Source organism: Maniola hyperantus, chromosome 14 (genome assembly GCF_902806685.2).
Source record: "Maniola hyperantus chromosome 14, iAphHyp1.2, whole genome shotgun sequence".
Taxonomy (NCBI): Eukaryota; Metazoa; Arthropoda; class Insecta; order Lepidoptera; family Nymphalidae; genus Maniola; species Maniola hyperantus.
Genome location: NC_048549.1, coordinates 9,015,068 through 9,034,691, shown reverse-complemented (window position 1 = coordinate 9,034,691; position 19,624 = coordinate 9,015,068). Strand labels below are relative to the sequence as shown.

At 35.3% G+C, this 19,624-nt stretch overlaps 3 protein-coding genes across 5 annotated transcripts; 1 reads left to right on the top strand and 2 right to left on the bottom strand.

Moving 5' to 3' along the window:
- Positions 1 to 14: 14 nt before the first annotated feature.
- Positions 15 to 3,310, bottom strand: LOC117988290 (pentatricopeptide repeat-containing protein 1, mitochondrial). The gene is made up of 4 exons (XM_034975419.2): positions 1,480 to 3,310; positions 1,208 to 1,377; positions 925 to 1,096; positions 15 to 568 (listed from the first exon to the last, which is right to left on the bottom strand). Exons 1-4 carry the CDS (start codon positions 2,989 to 2,991, stop codon positions 329 to 331), a joined length of 2,094 nt encoding a protein of 697 aa, XP_034831310.1. The 5' UTR covers positions 2,992 to 3,310; the 3' UTR covers positions 15 to 328.
- Positions 3,311 to 3,702: 392 nt separating this feature from the next.
- l(2)09851 (WD repeat-containing protein 1 l(2)09851) lies at positions 3,703 to 11,270 on the top strand. The gene is made up of 7 exons (XM_034975420.2): positions 3,703 to 4,181; positions 7,136 to 7,304; positions 7,530 to 7,748; positions 8,510 to 8,646; positions 8,926 to 9,080; positions 10,066 to 10,283; positions 11,114 to 11,270. Exons 1-7 carry the CDS (start codon positions 3,871 to 3,873, stop codon positions 11,249 to 11,251), a joined length of 1,347 nt encoding a protein of 448 aa, XP_034831311.1. The 5' UTR covers positions 3,703 to 3,870; the 3' UTR covers positions 11,252 to 11,270.
- A 228-nt stretch (positions 11,271 to 11,498) lies between these two features.
- Pms2 (mismatch repair endonuclease PMS2) lies at positions 11,499 to 17,729 on the bottom strand. 3 transcript variants are annotated; one of them, XM_034975402.2, is made up of 9 exons: positions 17,533 to 17,729; positions 17,037 to 17,196; positions 16,636 to 16,779; positions 15,433 to 15,471; positions 15,270 to 15,363; positions 13,626 to 15,164; positions 13,349 to 13,547; positions 12,234 to 12,383; positions 11,499 to 11,665 (listed from the first exon to the last, which is right to left on the bottom strand). In XM_034975402.2, exons 1-9 carry the CDS (start codon positions 17,620 to 17,622, stop codon positions 11,585 to 11,587), a joined length of 2,496 nt encoding a protein of 831 aa, XP_034831293.1. In that variant the 5' UTR covers positions 17,623 to 17,729; the 3' UTR covers positions 11,499 to 11,584. The 3 variants fall into 3 exon arrangements, with proteins under 3 accessions (XP_034831293.1, XP_034831292.1, XP_069359193.1); XM_034975401.2 differs by having other exon boundaries at positions 15,270 to 15,471; XM_069503092.1 differs by lacking the exon at positions 17,037 to 17,196 and having other exon boundaries at positions 15,270 to 15,471; positions 17,533 to 17,667.
- Between the last annotated feature and the right edge of the window lie 1,895 nt (positions 17,730 to 19,624).

Below are 19,624 nucleotides of genomic sequence, written 5' to 3'. Positions count from 1 at the left end.
AAAATCCCGCAAACTATTTTGGACTTGCCTTTACACAAGTTTAAAAAATCTATTTAAAAAAGTATGCTAAATGATAAAAGAGCGTGGATTTGACCTGCAGCTCGTTCCAGGAACGCGCAGGTAGGACTGCAAATACTTTTCTTATACATGGCATATTGTATATCAAATCTTTGAAAAGAGCAACCGCCGAGTTTCTTGTTGGTTCTTCTCGGTAGGAAAGGCATTCCGAACCAGTAGATGCATCTGACGATTCAATAATACTTGTATAAGTTTAATTGAATAAAAAAATAAAATTTATTTATTTATTTATTCTAAATCTAAATTATATTTACAATTTCGGACTGTAATGAACAAATTTTCGATTTCTTTTGTAAAATTTCTTTGGCTCTACGATTCGGAAACATTCTCTCTGAACTGGGGTTGGATGTGGTTCCATGAATTGTTGCCATGGATGTTCAGGTTTCAATGCTTCTTCAATGTTGATATCCTTTAGCCAGTTGTTATAAATATTGCTAAATCTCTTATGAGCAGCTGCAAGTACTGGACAGTCTCTATTTTCCTTTTCATTCTGAAAATACATAATTATTAAAATTGATTGTACATGACTGCAAGAGCTGTGGGCGCCAATAATGTTGGCAGCACGAGTAGGCTGCATTAGTCTCGCTAAATAAATTCAAGGCTACTATCGACTACATTTTGCAAATTGAAAACGAAAGTAACCCTTTCCAAAATCTCGATTTTTCTATATGGCCATTTGCTTTACATGTACGCGACAGGTCTAGATGGCAATCGGAGAGGCAACACCCTGCACACCCTACACACTAACGCAGTGCGGGTGACCGGGGTGTCTGCCCGCCTCATACCCCGATTGCCATCTCAACCTGTTGCATACTATATATTCAATGCATAGAAATTGAAAGTTACCTTTTGTATAATTTTTAGGCATCTATCATTAAAAATCTCTAAATGCTTTATAAATGCTTCATTTACTCTTATATTTTCCTTTTTCACTATATCCATTACGTACAGTATGTAACCAAACTGCATTTGTAATGTGGCATTCTTCATTAATGTACCCAAGATTTCTATGTTAACCCTGCAACAATTACACGATTAGGTATAAGTTGAGATCTTTCCAAAGTTTAAAATGTTACACAGTATTATAATAAGAGGATTGTCAAAAAGCCTCTGTATAATTTGATCTTACTTGAATTGCTTTTCGTTCATTTCATTTAGTAGTTTCTCGGCTTTCTCCTTTGTCTTACAACCTAAAGCTAGAACACCATAGGTCATTACATTGACTTTTATAATATGCTTCTTGTTGAGTGGATGTTTCTTTTGTCGCTTATTTTGCTTCTCAATAATTTCTCTAACTTCCTACAAAGTAATTTTTTTTTAAATTAGTTATACAAATTGTATGTGCTTGAACATATGTGATTTACCCAGGAACTTCATTTTATTTAAACTTTGATAACTTACAAAAGCACTATCATAATCTTGCCTAAAACATCTCTTTTTAATCAATGCATTGTAAAAATCTATATCAGTTTTTATATTTAAAGCTTGCATTGTTCCAAGTAGTTTATTTTCAGCTTCTGAATTATTTTCTATTAAAGGCAGCATTTGTGTGAATGTTTTTATATCTGGTTTCTCAGAATATACCTCCATTTCCTTGAGGAAATCTTCTTGTCCACCAATTATTGCAAACTTGTCTTGTGGAGTGTGAACTTCTTGAACACGTAATATTTGATTAATTTGCACAACTTTAGACAGCAAATTAGGTGCAATTCTCTTTTGTACATGTTGTTCTGGCCTTTTGTAGCTTTCTATTAGTTCTAAACTAGTGTTATTTTTATTTATTAAAGCTAAACCTGTTCCATCTTCTTCTCTTGCTCCTGTATTTGAGTTAATATCTTCCATGGGTTTACTTTTAAGATCTGAAGTTTCTTCTATTATCCTATCAGATTCTAGTACAGTTAATGTTTCCTTATGGTTTACATTTTCATTTTTTTGCAAAGAGGTTTTAGAATCTTCAATCTGAAGCACATTTGCTTTCATATTTAATGAAGCCATATGCTCCTGTATCAAGCTTACTACTTCCAATAAATCCTCGTTTGAACCTAAATTACAATCTTTTACACACTTTAGCATGAGATTAAATGAGTAAACATTTGGTTTTTCTCTCATTTTCAACATTTTCCTCCATACAATAAGAGCATGTTTTAAACCATAGTCTTTGTCTGATATACATGCTTGAATCAAGTGGTTAAAAGTGTGCACTCTAATCTTGATTTTCTTACTTATCATCTCATCAACAATTTTAAAAGCTGTTGGTATATCTGAACATCTACCAAATGCTTTGATCATGACATTATAATTTGTAAGGTTGGGCTCTATACCCTTCTCGATCATATGATTTCTTAGATGTGTTGCCATTTTTAATCCATCTGCAGGCCATGGACTATTGATACAAGCTTCAAACAGACAAGTGTATGTGTCGCCTGTAGGTTTCAAAGCTCTTCTCTTCATGTCATTAAACAGCTTAAAAGCTTTTTTTGTATATCCTACTTCAGCACAAGCCCCAATTAATATGTTGTAAATATAGTTTTCTGGTTTCACTCTATCCTCTTTCAACATCCTTGTTTCTAGAATATCAATTGCCTCTTTTATTCTCTTATGTTTTAAATATTGCTTTATTAGATCAGCATATTGCTTGGTTGTAAACTTTTGAGACTGGAGTGGTTTATTATGTAAATATTGATCCTCTTTCACATCACCTTCATCTTCTAATGTATCTGGAACAGGTGCTCTGCCCACGAGAGTTCCAAAACAATCCGGATCTTCCAAGTATGTGATATTATTCTCAGTTTTGTATTTAATTTCACTGATTTTATTATCCTTAGAGATTAGTGTGGACATAAGATTGTGGCGTAATTTAATGGCGCTACTGCATTTGATATTCCTAAAGAGATGTATACAACGAAAAGCCATCTTGTTTGTGTTTTTCTCCGTATTTAATCATACATATTGTGTGTAAAAATCTTAATATATTAATCTTCATTTAGGCACACAAAGAATTTAAAAAGAAACATCTTTTTTAAATTCAATGATTCAAAACTTCTAAATGAGAATTCAATAAACTTATTCAACAGGAAAATTAAATTGCAAGAACTTCAGAAATTACGAATGAGAAGATAATTAATTTTAACATAAAAATGGAAAAGCGGTGTTATGATTTTGATTACCTACTATAAATTAAATAACCTAAAAAATTGTTTATTTTTCTACCAAAGTCTGAGCACCACAGAGCACCAAGCAAGTAGAAAGGCTTTACATTTTTTTTAACTGGTTTTACGTCTCTGGGTTCTAACATTTTTGAGCCTAATACCTGTACCATAGATTATCTACTACATTACTACCTGTACAGACATTCTAAACCCCGTTTTTATTTATTTTATGCATAATAATTTTTGATTTATAGTGCCAAAATGTCGAAAAAAATGACCGAGTACGGAACCCTCGGAGCGCGAGTCTGACTCGCACGTGGCTGGTTTTTTAAACGATGCGATTTTTTTTCTCTTTGTTTTTAAACGCCCATGTAGACGTCATTTGATATTGACATTTGACAATACGGACATGACAGGGACCGTAGTATCCCTATTAATCTGTGACAGGGACCATAGAGATAGTATACAGGGACACACAGCCTTCTTTTTTCTGCTCGGTGTGTGTGTGTGGCCGTATTTGTGTTTCTGATGCTGGAAACACGTGTTTTGTAAACTATCGAACAGGTCAAAAATCGTCATTATCTTCAGATTTTAATTATATTATTACATCCCCTAAGCCAGGCCTTCCATTATAACTGATAATATGTCTAACGATAATGAAGAACAAATGGAAAGCAGTTCCTCTGAAAGTGAGGATGAAAGTATGGATGACGAAGAACGTAGTAACGGCGAGGAATCCGGACCAAAGACCTATCTCCCTGGCCAGCCGTTACAAGAGGACGAGCACTTGATTTGTGACCAGTCAGCGTATGTCATGCTTCATCAAGCACAAACCGGCGCCCCATGCTTAAGTTTTGATATAATAACTGATACTCTTGGCAACGATAGACAGCAGTTCCCGTTGACTGCGTACTTAGTTGCTGGCACACAGGCTTCAAGCGCACACCTAAATAAGTATGTATAATTTTTTAAAGGATGGAATCGGAAGGTGATTTCGCTTCCATGGTCTGTGATCCATACTAAACATAATATTATAAAATATATAATGTTGTAAAAGCGAAAGTGTGTCTGTCTGGGCCTAAACCACTGAACTATCTTGACAAAATAGAGCTTGCATCCTGGATATAGAAAACTTATCTTTTTATGTAAGACTAGCTTATCCCGTGACTTCATCCGCGTGGACTATATAAATTTCAAACTCCTATTTTACCCCTTTAGGGGTTGAGTTTTCAAAAATCCTTTCTTAGCAGATGTCAACGTCATGATACCTATCTGCATGCAAAATTTCAGCCCAATCCGTTCAGTAGTTTTAACTGTGTGCTGATAGATCAGTCAGTCACCTTTTTGATTTATATATCTAGAAAAGAAATTCCTGAGATTTTTAAAAGGAGAATGGGCGGTTTCGTCCCCAGTGGTGTATCAAGTTGTGATATATGTCATTTCAAAGGTCATGATAATAGCTTCATTTTATTGTATGACACGAACAATGAGTTGCGTGCAGTGAAAGAATTAGGTAGCATTTAATTTCATTAATCCAGTGAAAGTCTGAATAAAATAAAAAATTATTTTATTCAATTAAACTCTTGCAAGTACTTTTGAATCGTCATATGCATTTACCACTGGCTCGGAATGCCTTTCCCACCGAGAAGAATCAGCAAGAAACTCGGCGGTTGCTCTTTTAAAGATTTGATATATGTACAATATTATGCCATAATTATATAAAAAAAGTAATTGCAGTCCTGCTAAAACAGTTTTATACGTTTTTACATTTATTACGTTTTTTTAACAAAGAAATTATTACTTTTAGTTTGGTTTATATTTGGGTGCTAGCATACCGTGCGGTGCGTACCTATTGGTACGGTGCCGGGGCGGGCTGGTGGGGGACGGCGTCGGCGGCGTGTTGTTACTCGTTGTGACCACGCACAACAGACGGAAACGTTTAAGTGCGGAAACCAGCCCAGAGCCCAGCCCAGAGAAGAACTTGTTGTGACTTGTCCCTGTAGTCGGTTACTAACGCGGCGCGCATACGCACACACATTTTGCTATTTCGGATCCAGACTTTTTTTTTAGTATTTTTGACCTCTGCACGTTTAAAAGACTTGAGTTTCTACTTATACTTTGATTGTGGCTAGTTTTTATGGACCAATTGCAGGAGGATTGGATACAAAGATGGCAAAACTTGTAAATCATTGTGTTAGATGTGGCCGTTCCCTGGCTTGACAGCGAGAATGCCACCGGCTCAGTAGACAAGATTTAGAGTCAAGACCTGGATTTGCAGAATGGATCAGTTACGTATACAACAAGTAAGTTCATATTTTATTTTACAATTTCAAAGCACATATCACTTTGCACTTTTATTTGTGAAATACCTACGTATAATATACGTATGAAATACCTACGTATAATATACGTAGTAATTTCACAAATAAAAGTGCAAAGTGCATTGTAAAATAAAATATGAACTTACTTGTTGTATACGTAACTGATCCATACATATTCTGCAAATCCAGGTCTTGCCTCTAAATCTTGTCTACTGAGCCGGTGGCGTTCTCGCTGTCAAGCCAGGAAACGGCCAAATCTAACACAATGTGGATGATAACAATGATTCACAAGTTCTGCCATCTTAACAACGTATCCAATCCTCCTGCAAATTGTTTGTTGGTTTGTCCTTCAATCGCGTCGCAACGGTGCAACGGATTGATGTGATTTTTTGCATGGGTATAGATAAAGACCTGGAGAGTGACATAGGCTACTTTTTAATTTTTATCTCAAAGCTAAGAGTTCCCTCGGGATTTTTAAAACCTTAAATCCACAAGGACGAAGTCGCGGGAATCAGCTAGTTGGTCCATAAAAACTAGCCACAAGCAAAGTGTAAGTAGAAACTTAAGTTCTTTAAACGTGTAGAGGTCAAAAATACAAAAAAAAAAGTATGGATCCGAAAGAGCAAAATGTGTGTGCGTATACGCGCCGCGTTAGTAACCGACTACAGGGACAAGTCACAACAAGTAACAACACGCCGCCGACGCCGTCCCCCATCAGCCCGCCCCGGCACCGTACGAATAGGTACGCACCGCACGGTATGCTAGCACCCAAATATAGGCCAAACTAAAAGTAATATATTCTTGGTTTAAAAAAAACGTAATAAATGTAAAAACGTATAACACTGTTTTAGCGGGACTGTAATTACTTATAATATAGATAATTATGGCATAATGTGGCTAATTCCTTTGTACACAATCTCTAAACTAAACTAAAATATCACGTCTAAACCTATTGCTATCCCTTTCATAATGTTGCTTGCGGAAAAGGAAAGCACTAGATTTAGACCTATTAATTTAGTTTAGTTTAGAGATTGTGTACTAGAGAATCGGCCCCAATATGTATATCAAATCTTTAAAAGAGCAACCGCCGAGTTTCTTTCTGATTCTTCTCGGTGGGAAAGGCATTCCAAGCCAGTGGTAGATGCATATGACGATTCAAAAGTACTTGCTTACAAGTTTAAATAAATAAAAGATATTTTTATTTTATTCAGACTTTCATTGGATTAATGAAATTAAATGCTTCCTAATTCTTTCCCTGCACGCAACTCATTGTTGGTGTCATACAATAAAATGAAGCTATTATCATGACCTTTGAAATGACATATATCACAACTTGATACACTCTGGGGACGCAACTCATACAAAAGTGCCCATTCTCCCGGGTGAGAAATACCTACCTTCGTTTATTTTAAGGTAAATTAGCCAGATTGAATTCAACACTACAAAAAAGATGTTTCAGAATTACTTAGCAGTGATTAAAAAAAAAACAACAATATTCATAGATTAGTTTTATTTTTACTTATATGGACAGATAAAGTTAAGCAGAACTTACATCTCTTTAATTTAGTAATTTACCTTTATCTTCAGTGTTTTAGTAGTCAAAATGTCAAACTTACATCCTACATCAAAGCCTGAGGATGACGAGGATTCAGATGACGATGCAGAAGATGATGATGATGAAGAGGAGGATGAGGAGAAAAAACCACAGATGACATTTTCCTTCATAAAACATCAGGGGTGTGTTAATAGGATACGGGTGAGTGTTCTATTTCATTTTTTTGGTAAATATAGTAGTATAATATAGCCAATCCGCACTTGGGTCTGCCAATCTGCACTTGGACAGTGTGTTAGACTATGGCCAAAACCCCCTTCTCACTCTGAGAGGAGATTCATGCTCTGTAGTGAGCCGGCAAGGGGTTGATCATGATGATGATGATGATATAGGGGTAAAATTAATATGGTATATTTGATTTGTTTTCAGGCTACAAATTTTAAAAACTCAGTTTTAGCTGCAAGCTGGTCAGAACTGGGCAATGTGGACATATGGAACATAACACAGCAGTTACAAGCTGTGGATGAACCAGCTCTGCTTGAGCGGTACAATCTGGACACTGTCAACAACCCTGTGAAGCCTCTGTTCTCCTTCAGTGGTCACCAACAAGAGGGCTTTGGTATGGATTGGTGCCCTACCGAACAAGGTGTAGGTATTATTCCTGTTGATAGATTCATTTGAAGCCATTTCATGATAGGTTGTGTTTTTGTGGTGTGGCAAATGCTTTATTGCAAAGTGCTTTGTCTTTGGAGAACAACAATTTAAGTTAACTAGCTACGGATGCGAATTATATCGTACACTAATACTAAACTGATTGATTTAAAGATTGTTATTAAGTGTTTTTCAACCAATAGTTTAAAATCTACCTTTTTAGTTTAGGTGGTTTGACTCTATCTAATAAAAAAATTAAAGTAAACCTATATTACATTACTAACTGTGATGATCCTGTTGTAAAAAAGCATTACTATAGTCCAGCAGGCAAGGGTTAGCCCACGACAGCAAGCTGAAAATGCCTGATAATATCTGGCCTGCCATAGTTTTTGAGACTACATTGGGGCCGATTCTCTTGTACACAAGCTCTAAACTAACCAGTCTAAATCTAGTGATATCTGTTTCCGCAAGCAACATTATGAAAGGGATAGCAATAGATTTAGACATGTCATTTTAGTTCAGTTTAGAGATTGTGTACAAGGGAATTAGCAACACTATCCATAATGTAGGGAAATTGTACAAAACAAAAAGGTATCAATGATTTGCCCTTTGTGGCCATTAGACTAAAAAGTTTCTTTAACTAAAAAGTTTTTTAACCTATTCCTCCTCACAATTAATAAATTAATTATTAATTTATATATTCTGTTATAGTGCTATTTTCTGTTATACATGCTTTCATGTTATTTTATTAATTGTAGGTGCTAGCAACAGGTGATTGTAGGAGAGACATTCATATATGGAAGCCCAATGAAGGTGGCACTTGGACAGTTGACCAGCGCCCTCTGGTTGGACACACAAGTTCTGTTGAAGACATACAATGGTCGCCTAATGAAAGGTATTTTGCCATCTAAATCATTTCATCTTTTCAAAGAAAAACTTAGGACAGACTGACTGATCTATCAAACGCACAGCTCAAACTACTGAATGGATCGGGCTGAAATTTGGAATGCAGATAGCTATTATGACGTAGGCATCTGCTAAGAAAGGATTTTTGAAAATTCAACCCCTATGGGGGTGAAATAGGGGTTTGAAATTTGTATGATCCACACGCACAAAGTCCTGAGCATAAGAGTCATTAATTATAATGCTATATAGACATTTGTAAATTTTGCAGGAATGTATTGGCAACGTGTTCAGTGGACCGAACAATTAGGATATGGGACACGAGAGCAGCACCGCATAAGGCTTGCATGCTGGTAGCTGAAAATGCTCACGAGAAAGACATTAATGTTTTGTCTTGGAACAGCAAAGAGCCATTTATTGCAAGTGGTAAGTATCCATTATTTTTTTAAATTTTGGACTTAACAAATCTAAATTTTTAGACATTCATCATCATAATCAACCAATAGACGTCCACTGCTGGACATAGGTCTCTTAAAGGGACTTCCACACGCCGCTCTTGCGACGACTGAACAATGGCTCCCTGCGACTCGTCTGATGTCGTCTGTCCACCTAGTGGGGGGTCTTCCAACGCTACGACTTCCGGTGAGAAGTCGCCATTCCAGCACCTTGGGACCCCCACGTCTATCGGTTTTACGACATTAATCCATACTATTATAAATGCAAGGATCTCTGTTAATTACATTTTCACAGCTTAACTGCTGAACCAATGTTGATGATTAGCTTTTGTTTCCATGGAATCACTACCCATATTATAAAATACTAGCTGATGCCCGCGACTTCGTACGCGTGGATTTAGGTTTTTTAAATATCCCGTGGGAACTCTTTGATTTCACGGGATAAAAAGTAGTCACTCTTCAGGTCTTTGACTATACCCTTGAAAAAAACCGGCCCAGTGCGAGTCAGGCTCGCGCAATGAGGGTTCCGTACTACAGTCTTATTTTTTTGACATTTTGCACGATAATTCAAAAACTATGATGCATAAAAATCTGTTTTAGAATTCACAGGTCGAGCCCTTGATATAGTTATCTTACTTTCAAATATGAAAATACCTATTATTTTATGACCACAATTTTTTTTTGTGTGATGTAACCACAAATTCACGGTTTTCAGAGTTTTCCCCTAATACCAGCTACAAGACCCACCTACCTACCAAATTTCATGATTCTAGGACCTAGGTCAACGGGAAGTACCCTGTAGGTTTCTTGACAGACAGACAGACAACAAAGTGATCCTATAAGGGTTCCGTTTTTCCTTTTGAGGTACGGAACCCTAAAAATCACGTCAATCCGTTCCGACGTGATTGAAGGGCAAACCAGCGGTTTCTATATATAGTAAGCAATACCGTTTCCAGGTGGCGACGATGGCTTTCTCCACATATGGGACTTACGACAATTCCCGACCAGTACCCCAGTAGGCACATTCAAGCACCACACAGCCCCCATCACGTCGGTGGAGTGGCATTGGACTGAGCCCAGTGTGCTGGCCTCGGCCGGTGAGGACAACCAGGTTGCAATCTGGGACTTGGCGGTTGAGAGAGATGATGAGGAAGTTGTTGATGAAGAGCTAAAGGTAAATATATCATCATCCTGCTACTCTAATAAAATACATCAACTAAGTTTATAGCTAACCCCTATATTCACAATCATTACTATGAAGTCTCACAGTGCATCTGAACTATGTCCAACACAGAGTGAAGGTTTCACTAATCAGAATATTCAATAATGAAGTGTCACATCATTTTTAGGGTTCCGCGTACCTCAAAAGGAAAAACGGAACCCTTATAGGATCACTTTGTTGTCTGTCTGTCAAGAAACCTACAGGGTACTTCCCGTTGACCTAGAATCATGAAATTTGGCAGGTAGGTAGATCTTATAGCTGACATTTGGGGAAAAATATGAAAACCGTGAATTTAGGCTTACATCACACAAAAAAAAAATTAGTATTTTCAACTTTCGAAGTGAGTGACTATATCAAGTGGGGTATCATAAATGAAAGGTCTTCACCTGTACATTCTAAAACAGATTTTTATTTATTTTTATGCATCATAGATTTTGAATTATCGAGCAAAATGTCGAAAAATACGACTGTAGTACGGAACCCTCATTGCGCGAGCCTGACTCGCACTTGGCCGGTTTTTTCAATAATCTGATTGGTGCAACCTACACTGTCATACAAATAACATAACTGTGAGATTGATAATAATGGTGCCAAAGCTTAACCGCATGGGCGGAAGCATGCTAAATCCGAACTGGTAAAGTTTAAATTTACCACCTAGGTTTAAAGTGGTTTGAGGTAATGGATTATGCTGTCACAACTAGACCATACAACTTTAATAATAATAATTTATACTATATAGTAATAATATTCTTTAGGCGAATTCAAATACAATTTTGTTTCAGAATCTTCCTCCACAACTCTTGTTCATCCACCAAGGGCAAACAGATATCAAAGAACTTCACTGGCATAAACAACTTCCTGGTGTTATTGTCACAACTGCACACAATGGGTTTAATATATTTAAAACTATTAGTGTATGAATAAATTGTTATAAAACAATTTTTCTTTCATTTCTTTAGAACCTCAGAGTTCTTGTGCACTAGTTAATCATAATTCGACATAATAGGCTCCGAAATAACCGTAATACTAAACTAAAGTATAGTAATCTCTCAGATATAGGATTCAGTTTGGATTAGTGCACAAGCATTCTTACTTTTACACTCGTTGTAATAATATAATTATACGAGTAGGTACACCTACATTATATTTACAAAATTAAACCCAACAAATATTTCAAAGTTTTAATTTCTGTAAACTTAACATGATTTCTTTATATTATTTTCCAAATACATAGTTAACAAAATCAAGATCCGTTAAATACTTGTAGATTCACTAGTTTGAACCATGGCCAGATTGACAAGATGTCGTATTGTAGGTCTTCCATGAGGGCAGTTCTGAAATATAACGTCATAAATAATTATTAAGGACGATTTATTATACCTTTGAATAGATAAAACCGGCCAAGTACGAGTCAGACTCGCGCACCGAGGGTTCCGTATTACAGTCGTATTTTTTCGACATTATACAGTTTAATTGAGAACCTCCTTCTTTTTTTGAAGCCGGTTAAAAAGGAAAACGCTGCCAGTAGGTTGCGTTTTGCGGCGCATACACTAAAGATGCGTGGCGAGTCGCTGACGTTTTGCCCGATCGCGTAGCTCAAAGCAGTCACAGAACAGAGAACAAGAAAGAAAAAGCTGAAGCCATCTTTTCAAGTAAATTACTATGAATAGGCTTTCGTCATTTGATATCTTCACACAGGGAAAATAAGTAGGTAAACGTCTAATTCAAGTGGCACGTTTCTGCCTGAATTGACTGAGACTGAATTATAAGTTACCTACATTCTGAATATGTTTTAATTTTTTTATTAAAACCGGTAAAATACGGGCGATCCTAGCTTAGAAAAGAAAGTTTTGTTAATAAAGAGTAAAAAGTTGCCTAATAAAGAAATTCTATTATATTCACCCATGGCTTGTCAATTTCTGCCATATGATCAACCAGGACCCGCATGTCTGCCCTACTGAGGGCTGTTCCGATCATCACAGATTTCCTGCATGCTCTTGATGCAAACATTGCTCTCACTCTGCTTGGCCTGCAATACTCAGACTGATTTTCCTGCAATTAAAATTGGTATGATGATGAGATGGCAATCGGGGCGCGAACGGCGGGTGACGTGCGGGTTGCGCGGCGTCCCCGCGGCTTCTACCCCGATCGACATCTCGACCTGTCGCGGACTAAACATGATTTTAGCTGTTTTTAACCAGCTTCAATAATATGAATATATTTTTAACCTGGCAATATTGAAGCGCCTAGAATATAATATTTGGATTTACGGACGGACTTACAAGTTACAGTTATACTAAGAAAACTATTATCTATATTAAAAGCGAAATACCACTCACTGACTGATTAATCACAAAATCTCAGGAATTATAAAGCTTACAAATATGAAATTTGGAAGGTAGGTTCTCTCTAGAGGGTAGGTGTCAGCTAAGATTTTTTTAACGAAAATAGGGGGTAGCCCCTAAAGGGGTAAAGTGGGAGATGAAAGTTTTGTTTTTGAAGTAACAGGTATGAAAATCGTCATCAAGCTTACAAACTTTAAATAATAAAAATCTGTATAAGTTATTTTATATTAAGGGTGGTAAAATAGGAGACGAAAGTTTGTAAGGAAAAGTTTTAATTATTGCTAACTTGCTTGCGCATTGTACTGATCTGAATTCTGAGCCAGGTTTGTGTAGTTTAATCCTTAGTCTATGAGCTGCACAAACCGTCATGTTGCAACTTCAGATTGGACTAACTTGTTTGGCACGTACAATTTTTTTTGATTAATTATAGGCAAACACTTGACCACAATCACACCTGATGGAAAGTTATGATGTGGCCTAAGATGGGACGCTTTTACCTAGAAGATGCCTATTCACATCTGTTTTAAAGATACCCGGATTGTAATTGGTAGCAAACACATACTTACCGTGGAATAGTATTCCAAACCTTAGCCATGTGTATGAGGAATGATGACGTAAAACGACTATCATTAAAAATAATTTTTAAAGGTTAAAAAAAATATATAAGCTTACCCTTAACATAAAAAGCAGTTCTTCTATGTCTTCCTTTCCAAACATCCAATTTTTGGACATAGGTATTGTTAGAAGTTTCACTCTTTTAGTGGGTGGCGCGTGTTCATCTATTTTAAAAGTAAACCCATTCTTTTTGAAAATTTCAAGGTTATCCATTAAAATTTGCTCATTAACTCCTGTAAGCTCTAGTTGCTGTGGACTAAAAAATGCACTTAATTATTTTTGTTTTATCAATAAGAATCAACAGAACAGTATGTCTTTAACAGATTTAACTTACATAACAAGTTTTTGATTAGTTAATTCAGTAGTTTTTTGCAAAGTTTCAAAGTTATAAATTTCATCAGTAGCATGTTGATCAATTATAAAAAGATCGTCGTCTAAACGCGTAATTATAAAACCTAAATTAAATTGACCAACAACTGACATTCTTTTAAAAGAATCTTTATGAATTTCTCTGCTCAATTCTTCTTCACATTTCTTATTAAATACAGGATTTATTGCAGACCTAAACTTTATCCTATCTGGTTGTGATTTATTCCTTTTTTTACTATAGATATCCACCAAAGCTTTCACATGTTCTAAAGATGTTTTTAAATTAACAGTCTTCCTATTATTTTGCCCCAACTCTTCTTTATCAGTTACAACCTGCTTAATTTTTGGTTTAGGTGTTTTTAGCTGTATGTCTTTGGGCTTACAACGTATAGTATGCGATTTTTCAAACACTACATCAGATATATTTCTTATTTGAGTGTTTGGCATTTCATCTGTATTCTCTAAATACAGTATATTTCTTTGTGCAAGGTCTTCTTTTTCGGGCAACTTAACAATATCTATTTCCTTAATTATTTCAATACCACAATTTTCATTAGATTTCATACAGCTGAACTTAGATTCCGAAATATTATTATCGGTAATAACCTCAGATTCTGAAAGAGCATCATCAATTTTAGATGTGTAACTTTTTTTAATAGCTATAAAACTATCTAAATTTGCTGTAGATTTTCTTTTTAATTCTGATTTATCACTTTTTTCAGTGTCACATTTTGCAAATGTATCTGATTTGTTACTGAATTGTTTCATAAATGACTGAAAAATCCTGGGTTGACTCAGCTCAGGTTCTACTTTTTGACTAGTAGTTTGTGAAGTACTAATAGATGGTTCAACTCTTAATGTTCTTGGTATATTTTCAAACATTTTTAGTAAGGAAAGTTTGAGTGCATCCAATACAGCTTTTTCTTTAGTTAGAAATAACTTTCGTTTATCAGGAGTAACATTTACATCCACAGAAATTCTGTCTACAGTGACATTTAGAAACACAAATGGGTATTGATTAGGATTATACTGCCTATAGATTTCGTTAATCAACTTTATGACTTTAGTTGGTTCACATGGTCTAGAATTGACATAAAAGAATTGCCTGTCAGTGCTAGATCTACCACTGCCATGAGCACATGAAGATATAAATCCTGTAAGCTTGACAGGCTCAGGTACATTTTTGTAGCCTTGACATTTTTGTGAACTCGTTATAGATTCTTGTGAGTTATTTATATTATTATCGGCATCATTAGAGTCTTCAGATAAATCAATTTCGACATCTTCTATTTTTACTGAATCATCATTCACCTTTACTTCTCCAGATAGACCTCTAAGTATATTGTCTTTAATATTTGATGCAGTTTCTGTTTTAATTTCGAGGATACTTTGTAACTGTTTAATACCAAAAATACAAGCAATGTTATCTTTATATGAAGATGAGCCTTGAGTAGCAACTACTACAGATTTAGAATTTGAATTTGTTTGATTGCTACAAGTTATTCTGAAAGTTAAAATCATTCATGTGTTAATTCATTTTATGATTAATCATTTGATTAGTAAAGGTCTACTAATTCAGAAATGTAAACTCACTAAACCAAGTACCTACTTTACACCAGTAGATATTATGCAATATGCATATAATAAATTGGTCATTTTATTGAACTCCCTTTTAGCATTTTTATGAAATTCCTTTTGTCTTACTGGAAGGGAGCAAAACAGATTAGTTAGTGTTACCGTTGTTCCAACTTGTCTTGAACATGGTTTCTTACTTGTGATATTGCCTTTGTGGTCATATTCAATTTTTGTTGCTGAAATAGAAAAGAATCTTGAAAATAACTGCTTTTCATCCATACTCATATTGTAAATGCGAAAGTGTGTCTGTCTGCTAGCTTTTCACGGCTCAACCGTTCAACCGATTTTGACGAAATTTGGTACAGAGATAGCTTGCATCCTGGGGAAGGACTAGGCTATAGGCTACTTTTTATCCCGGAAAATTAAAAAGTTCCCACGGGATTTTCAAAACCCTAAATCCACGCGGACGAAGTCGCGGGTATCAACTAGTTTATTATAAAACAATAATGGATTAAATTTTCGATTATTCTTTTTGTTGAAAGTAGTAGAAATTGAGTGTAGTAATTGTGTGTAATCTTCTTATTTATTACAGAAAATAATGAGGTTTATCAACCTAAATAGTTAAATACCTTTGTTTTAGGTTGCTATACCTTACCTATTATTTGTTAGAGATAATATGCAAGGAATTATAGTGAGATATGTGTGTCTTTAAACTTTAGTCTAACTCAAATTAGTTTAGCTTACCAAAGGTGAGCTACAAAAATAACTGTTCTAATATGAGTTTCACACAAATCTCTCTCAATGTACAGTATGTGGCCGAAAGTAATGTACATTTGCCTTTAGCATGACATTTCAGCTTTGTAGAGCGTTGTCTCTGTCACTCGTACCTATGTTTTGTCGGTCTCAACAACAGGGACAACGCTCTACAAATCTGCTATCTCCTTCTAAAGGCCGATATACATTACTTTCGGCCGCGTACTGTATCTTCACACTATTTATAAATTACTAGCTCATTCCCGCGACTTCACCCGCATGGACTTGACGAATTTCAAACCTCTTTTTTACCTCCGCAGGGATTGAATTTTTAAAGATCCTTTCTTAGCGAATACCTACGTTATAATAGCTATCTGCATGCCCAGCTCGATCAGTCCAGTAGTTTGAGCTGTGCGTTGATAGATCAATCAGTCAGTCAGTCAGCTTTTCCTTTTATATATATAGATACTCCTCATTGCTGAGGGATGCATCAAGTAACCTCTCCAGCACACAAACCTGGCAAAAAGCCAGCTTCAGGAGATTCAGCTCATAGCTTGAAGTAGTTCAGTTTTATGCATTTACATTTTCAAAGAAAAAAATATAGATTTGCATAGGACACTTAGTTTAAATTAAAAATCTGTGCTTACCATATTGACAGCTATGATGTCTAGTGGTAATTGTAAGATTAGCCATAGAGCACAGGGAGCTTAAAGCTTCCCCTCGAAAGCCAAAGCTAGATACTCCAAGCAAATCTTCATAGTCACATAACTTTGATGTGTGATACTTTAATGCTGACAGAGAAAGAATACATTTATCATAAGTAACATTTAATATTATAAGCTGGTTTTATTATATTTAAAACCTAAGAAAGATTTTACTATTGGTTTGGGTATAACAAAACTCTTTAAGCGGGAAGCAAGTTAATGAGGAATATGGAGGGCCAGTATGGTGCGTTGGTTGCACCCTCTCAGTAAAACCCATGTTTAGCAGTGGATGTATGCAGGTTGATGGATTGGATTGGAAAACTTAAATAAAATGCCAATCTTACTTAAACTAGCAAAATTTTCTTCTGTTACTCCTGATCCATTATCAGATACTTCTATTAGGTCAAGGCCATGATTTTTGAATCTTATATCGATATTTGTGGCACCAGCATCAAGAGAGTTTTCCACAAGTTCCTTAACTGCTACTGCTAAACTGAGAACTACCTAGGATGTAACATGAATTTAAATTTATTAAAAGGGCACAATTGCTTCAATACATTTATTTAAGGATTCCATATCTCCAGAGCTGAGACAAAAAAGAACCCTTACCTATATTTATAGGATCACTTCGTTGTCTGTCTGTCGGGTCTCTCAAGACCCATCAAGGGAATCAAAACCTGGGTACTTCCTGTTAATATAGAATCATGAAATTTTTCAGGTATATAGCATGTCTTATACCACAAGTAAGTATAGCATAAAAAACCCGTTCGTGTGCGAGTCCGAATCGCACTTGACCATTTTTTAAACCAAATTTAGCGATATATATGTGTAAATACTTACTTGACCTGAGCAAATTCTGTGCACTGAATCATTGTTGATAGGTTTGATAGAACTAATTTCAACGTTGCTTAAATCGTTCGCATCGATCATAGTTTCAACTATACAACGTTAGCACCGCACCAAAGTTTATTCTTTATAAATACCTTAGAAAAAATTTAAAATTAAAGTAATATGATAGCGGCAAATACATTTTTAAAACCAATGTTATTAGTCTGTGACCATAAAACACAGACCAGTAATCAAGCTTAGACGTCTCAGACTCAAGGAAACTTGTCAGACGCGTACATACCCGAAAGGGACAAAACAACAAAAGAAGTCATACTTAATCACTCTTTAGAGCTTTTCTATACACCTAGCTTGCTCTAACAAGCTATTATTATTTTGATGCCAAAATTGCCAAGTCTCCTTGAAGTCTGAGTTTAGATGTAGAGAGTCCAGACTGGTCCAGACTCCAGAGTCCAGAGCATAGATTATCTACTATATACTAGAAATAGATGTGCGACTCTAGATTTCTTTTTCAAAGTTACGCGTGTACTCACATCAAGAGGGCACTAAAAGCGCGCTAGGCGTGCGAGAGCGCGAAAATTTAAATGCTATTTAAATGTACTTTACTAGAATATTTTATATTTTTGGAACACGTTTTAAATAAACATTAATAATTCCATTAACGTTTGTTTAAAACATGTTTAAAAATATATATTACAAGACTATGACTCTTTGAGCTACTTAATTATAACTATATTATAGAAAGAAAAAGGTTTTAAGGTTTTGTAAATATTTATTATCATAAATTCGTAACTAGGTAGATACATAAAATACAATAGAATAGAAAACAATACGAAGTGTATGTAAACACTATAAAATACATACCCAAATTCAAGACCCGCAAGATTGTGAAATAATTACTATTCAAATTTAACATTTTCGGTTATTTACTTTTAATAATTTTCAAATTATTACCACAATTGGTGTATTTGTGTAGTCAGAAAACAATAAAATAATTGTTATATGAGCCAAAGATAATTAACATAAAGCTAGCTTTAAGTTTTATTGTAATATTAAAAATAAAAAAAATATAACATAAATTATATTAAATAAAATTCCCTGTAAATAAACTGTAAAATAATAAACATAAATTATACTAAATCAAGTAATCAATAAAACCAATCTACTAGATTGATTTTATTGATGGGAATTTATGTTTACTAGCTTATGCCCGCGATTTCGTTCGCGTGGACTACACAAATTTTGAACCCCTGTTTCACACACTTAGAGTTGATCTTTAACAATGAGATTTTAACATATGAGCTTAATAAAATATGTCATACTGCAAATTGCAAAAATATTAACTACAAAACTTTATAGACACTTCAAAACTGACAGAGTTTCATACAAACTTCAAACCCCTATTTTATCCCTTCAGGGGTTGAATTTTGAAAAATCCTTTCTTAGCGGACGCCTACGTTATAATAGCTATCTGCATGCCGAATTTCAGCGTGATCCGTCCAGTAGTTTGAGCTGTGCGTTGATAGATCAGTCAGTCAGTCAGTCAGTCAGTCACCTTTTCCTTTTATATATAGATTATATTATATTTGACTAGTGCCACAAAGGCAGTAATATTAAAAACATAATTACACAAATTAATCACACAGGATTGGCAAGAGTCTGTGATCAATCTACAATTAACAATTTAATCCCCCATATTTGTTAAAAGGAATACAAAACAATTTACTAAAGAAAACAATTTAGTAAAGACTGCCAAACGGATATAGCTTCTGTTAGATATTGATGCAGAAGATGACTTACGAATGTGCAATAGTTGACAGAAGCTTGAATGATTCCCCTTATCTAAATATATAAAAGGAAAGGGTGACTGACTGACTGACTGACCTATCAACGCACAGCTCAAATTACTGGACGGATCGGGCTGAAATTTGGCATGCAGATAGCTATTTTGAAGTAGGCATCCGCTAAGAAAGGGTTTTTGAAAATTCAACCCCTAAGGGGGTGAAATAGGGGGTTGAAACTTGTGAAGTCCACGCGGACAAAGTCGCGAGCATAAGCTAGTTTTATCAAACGAAGTCTGTAATTC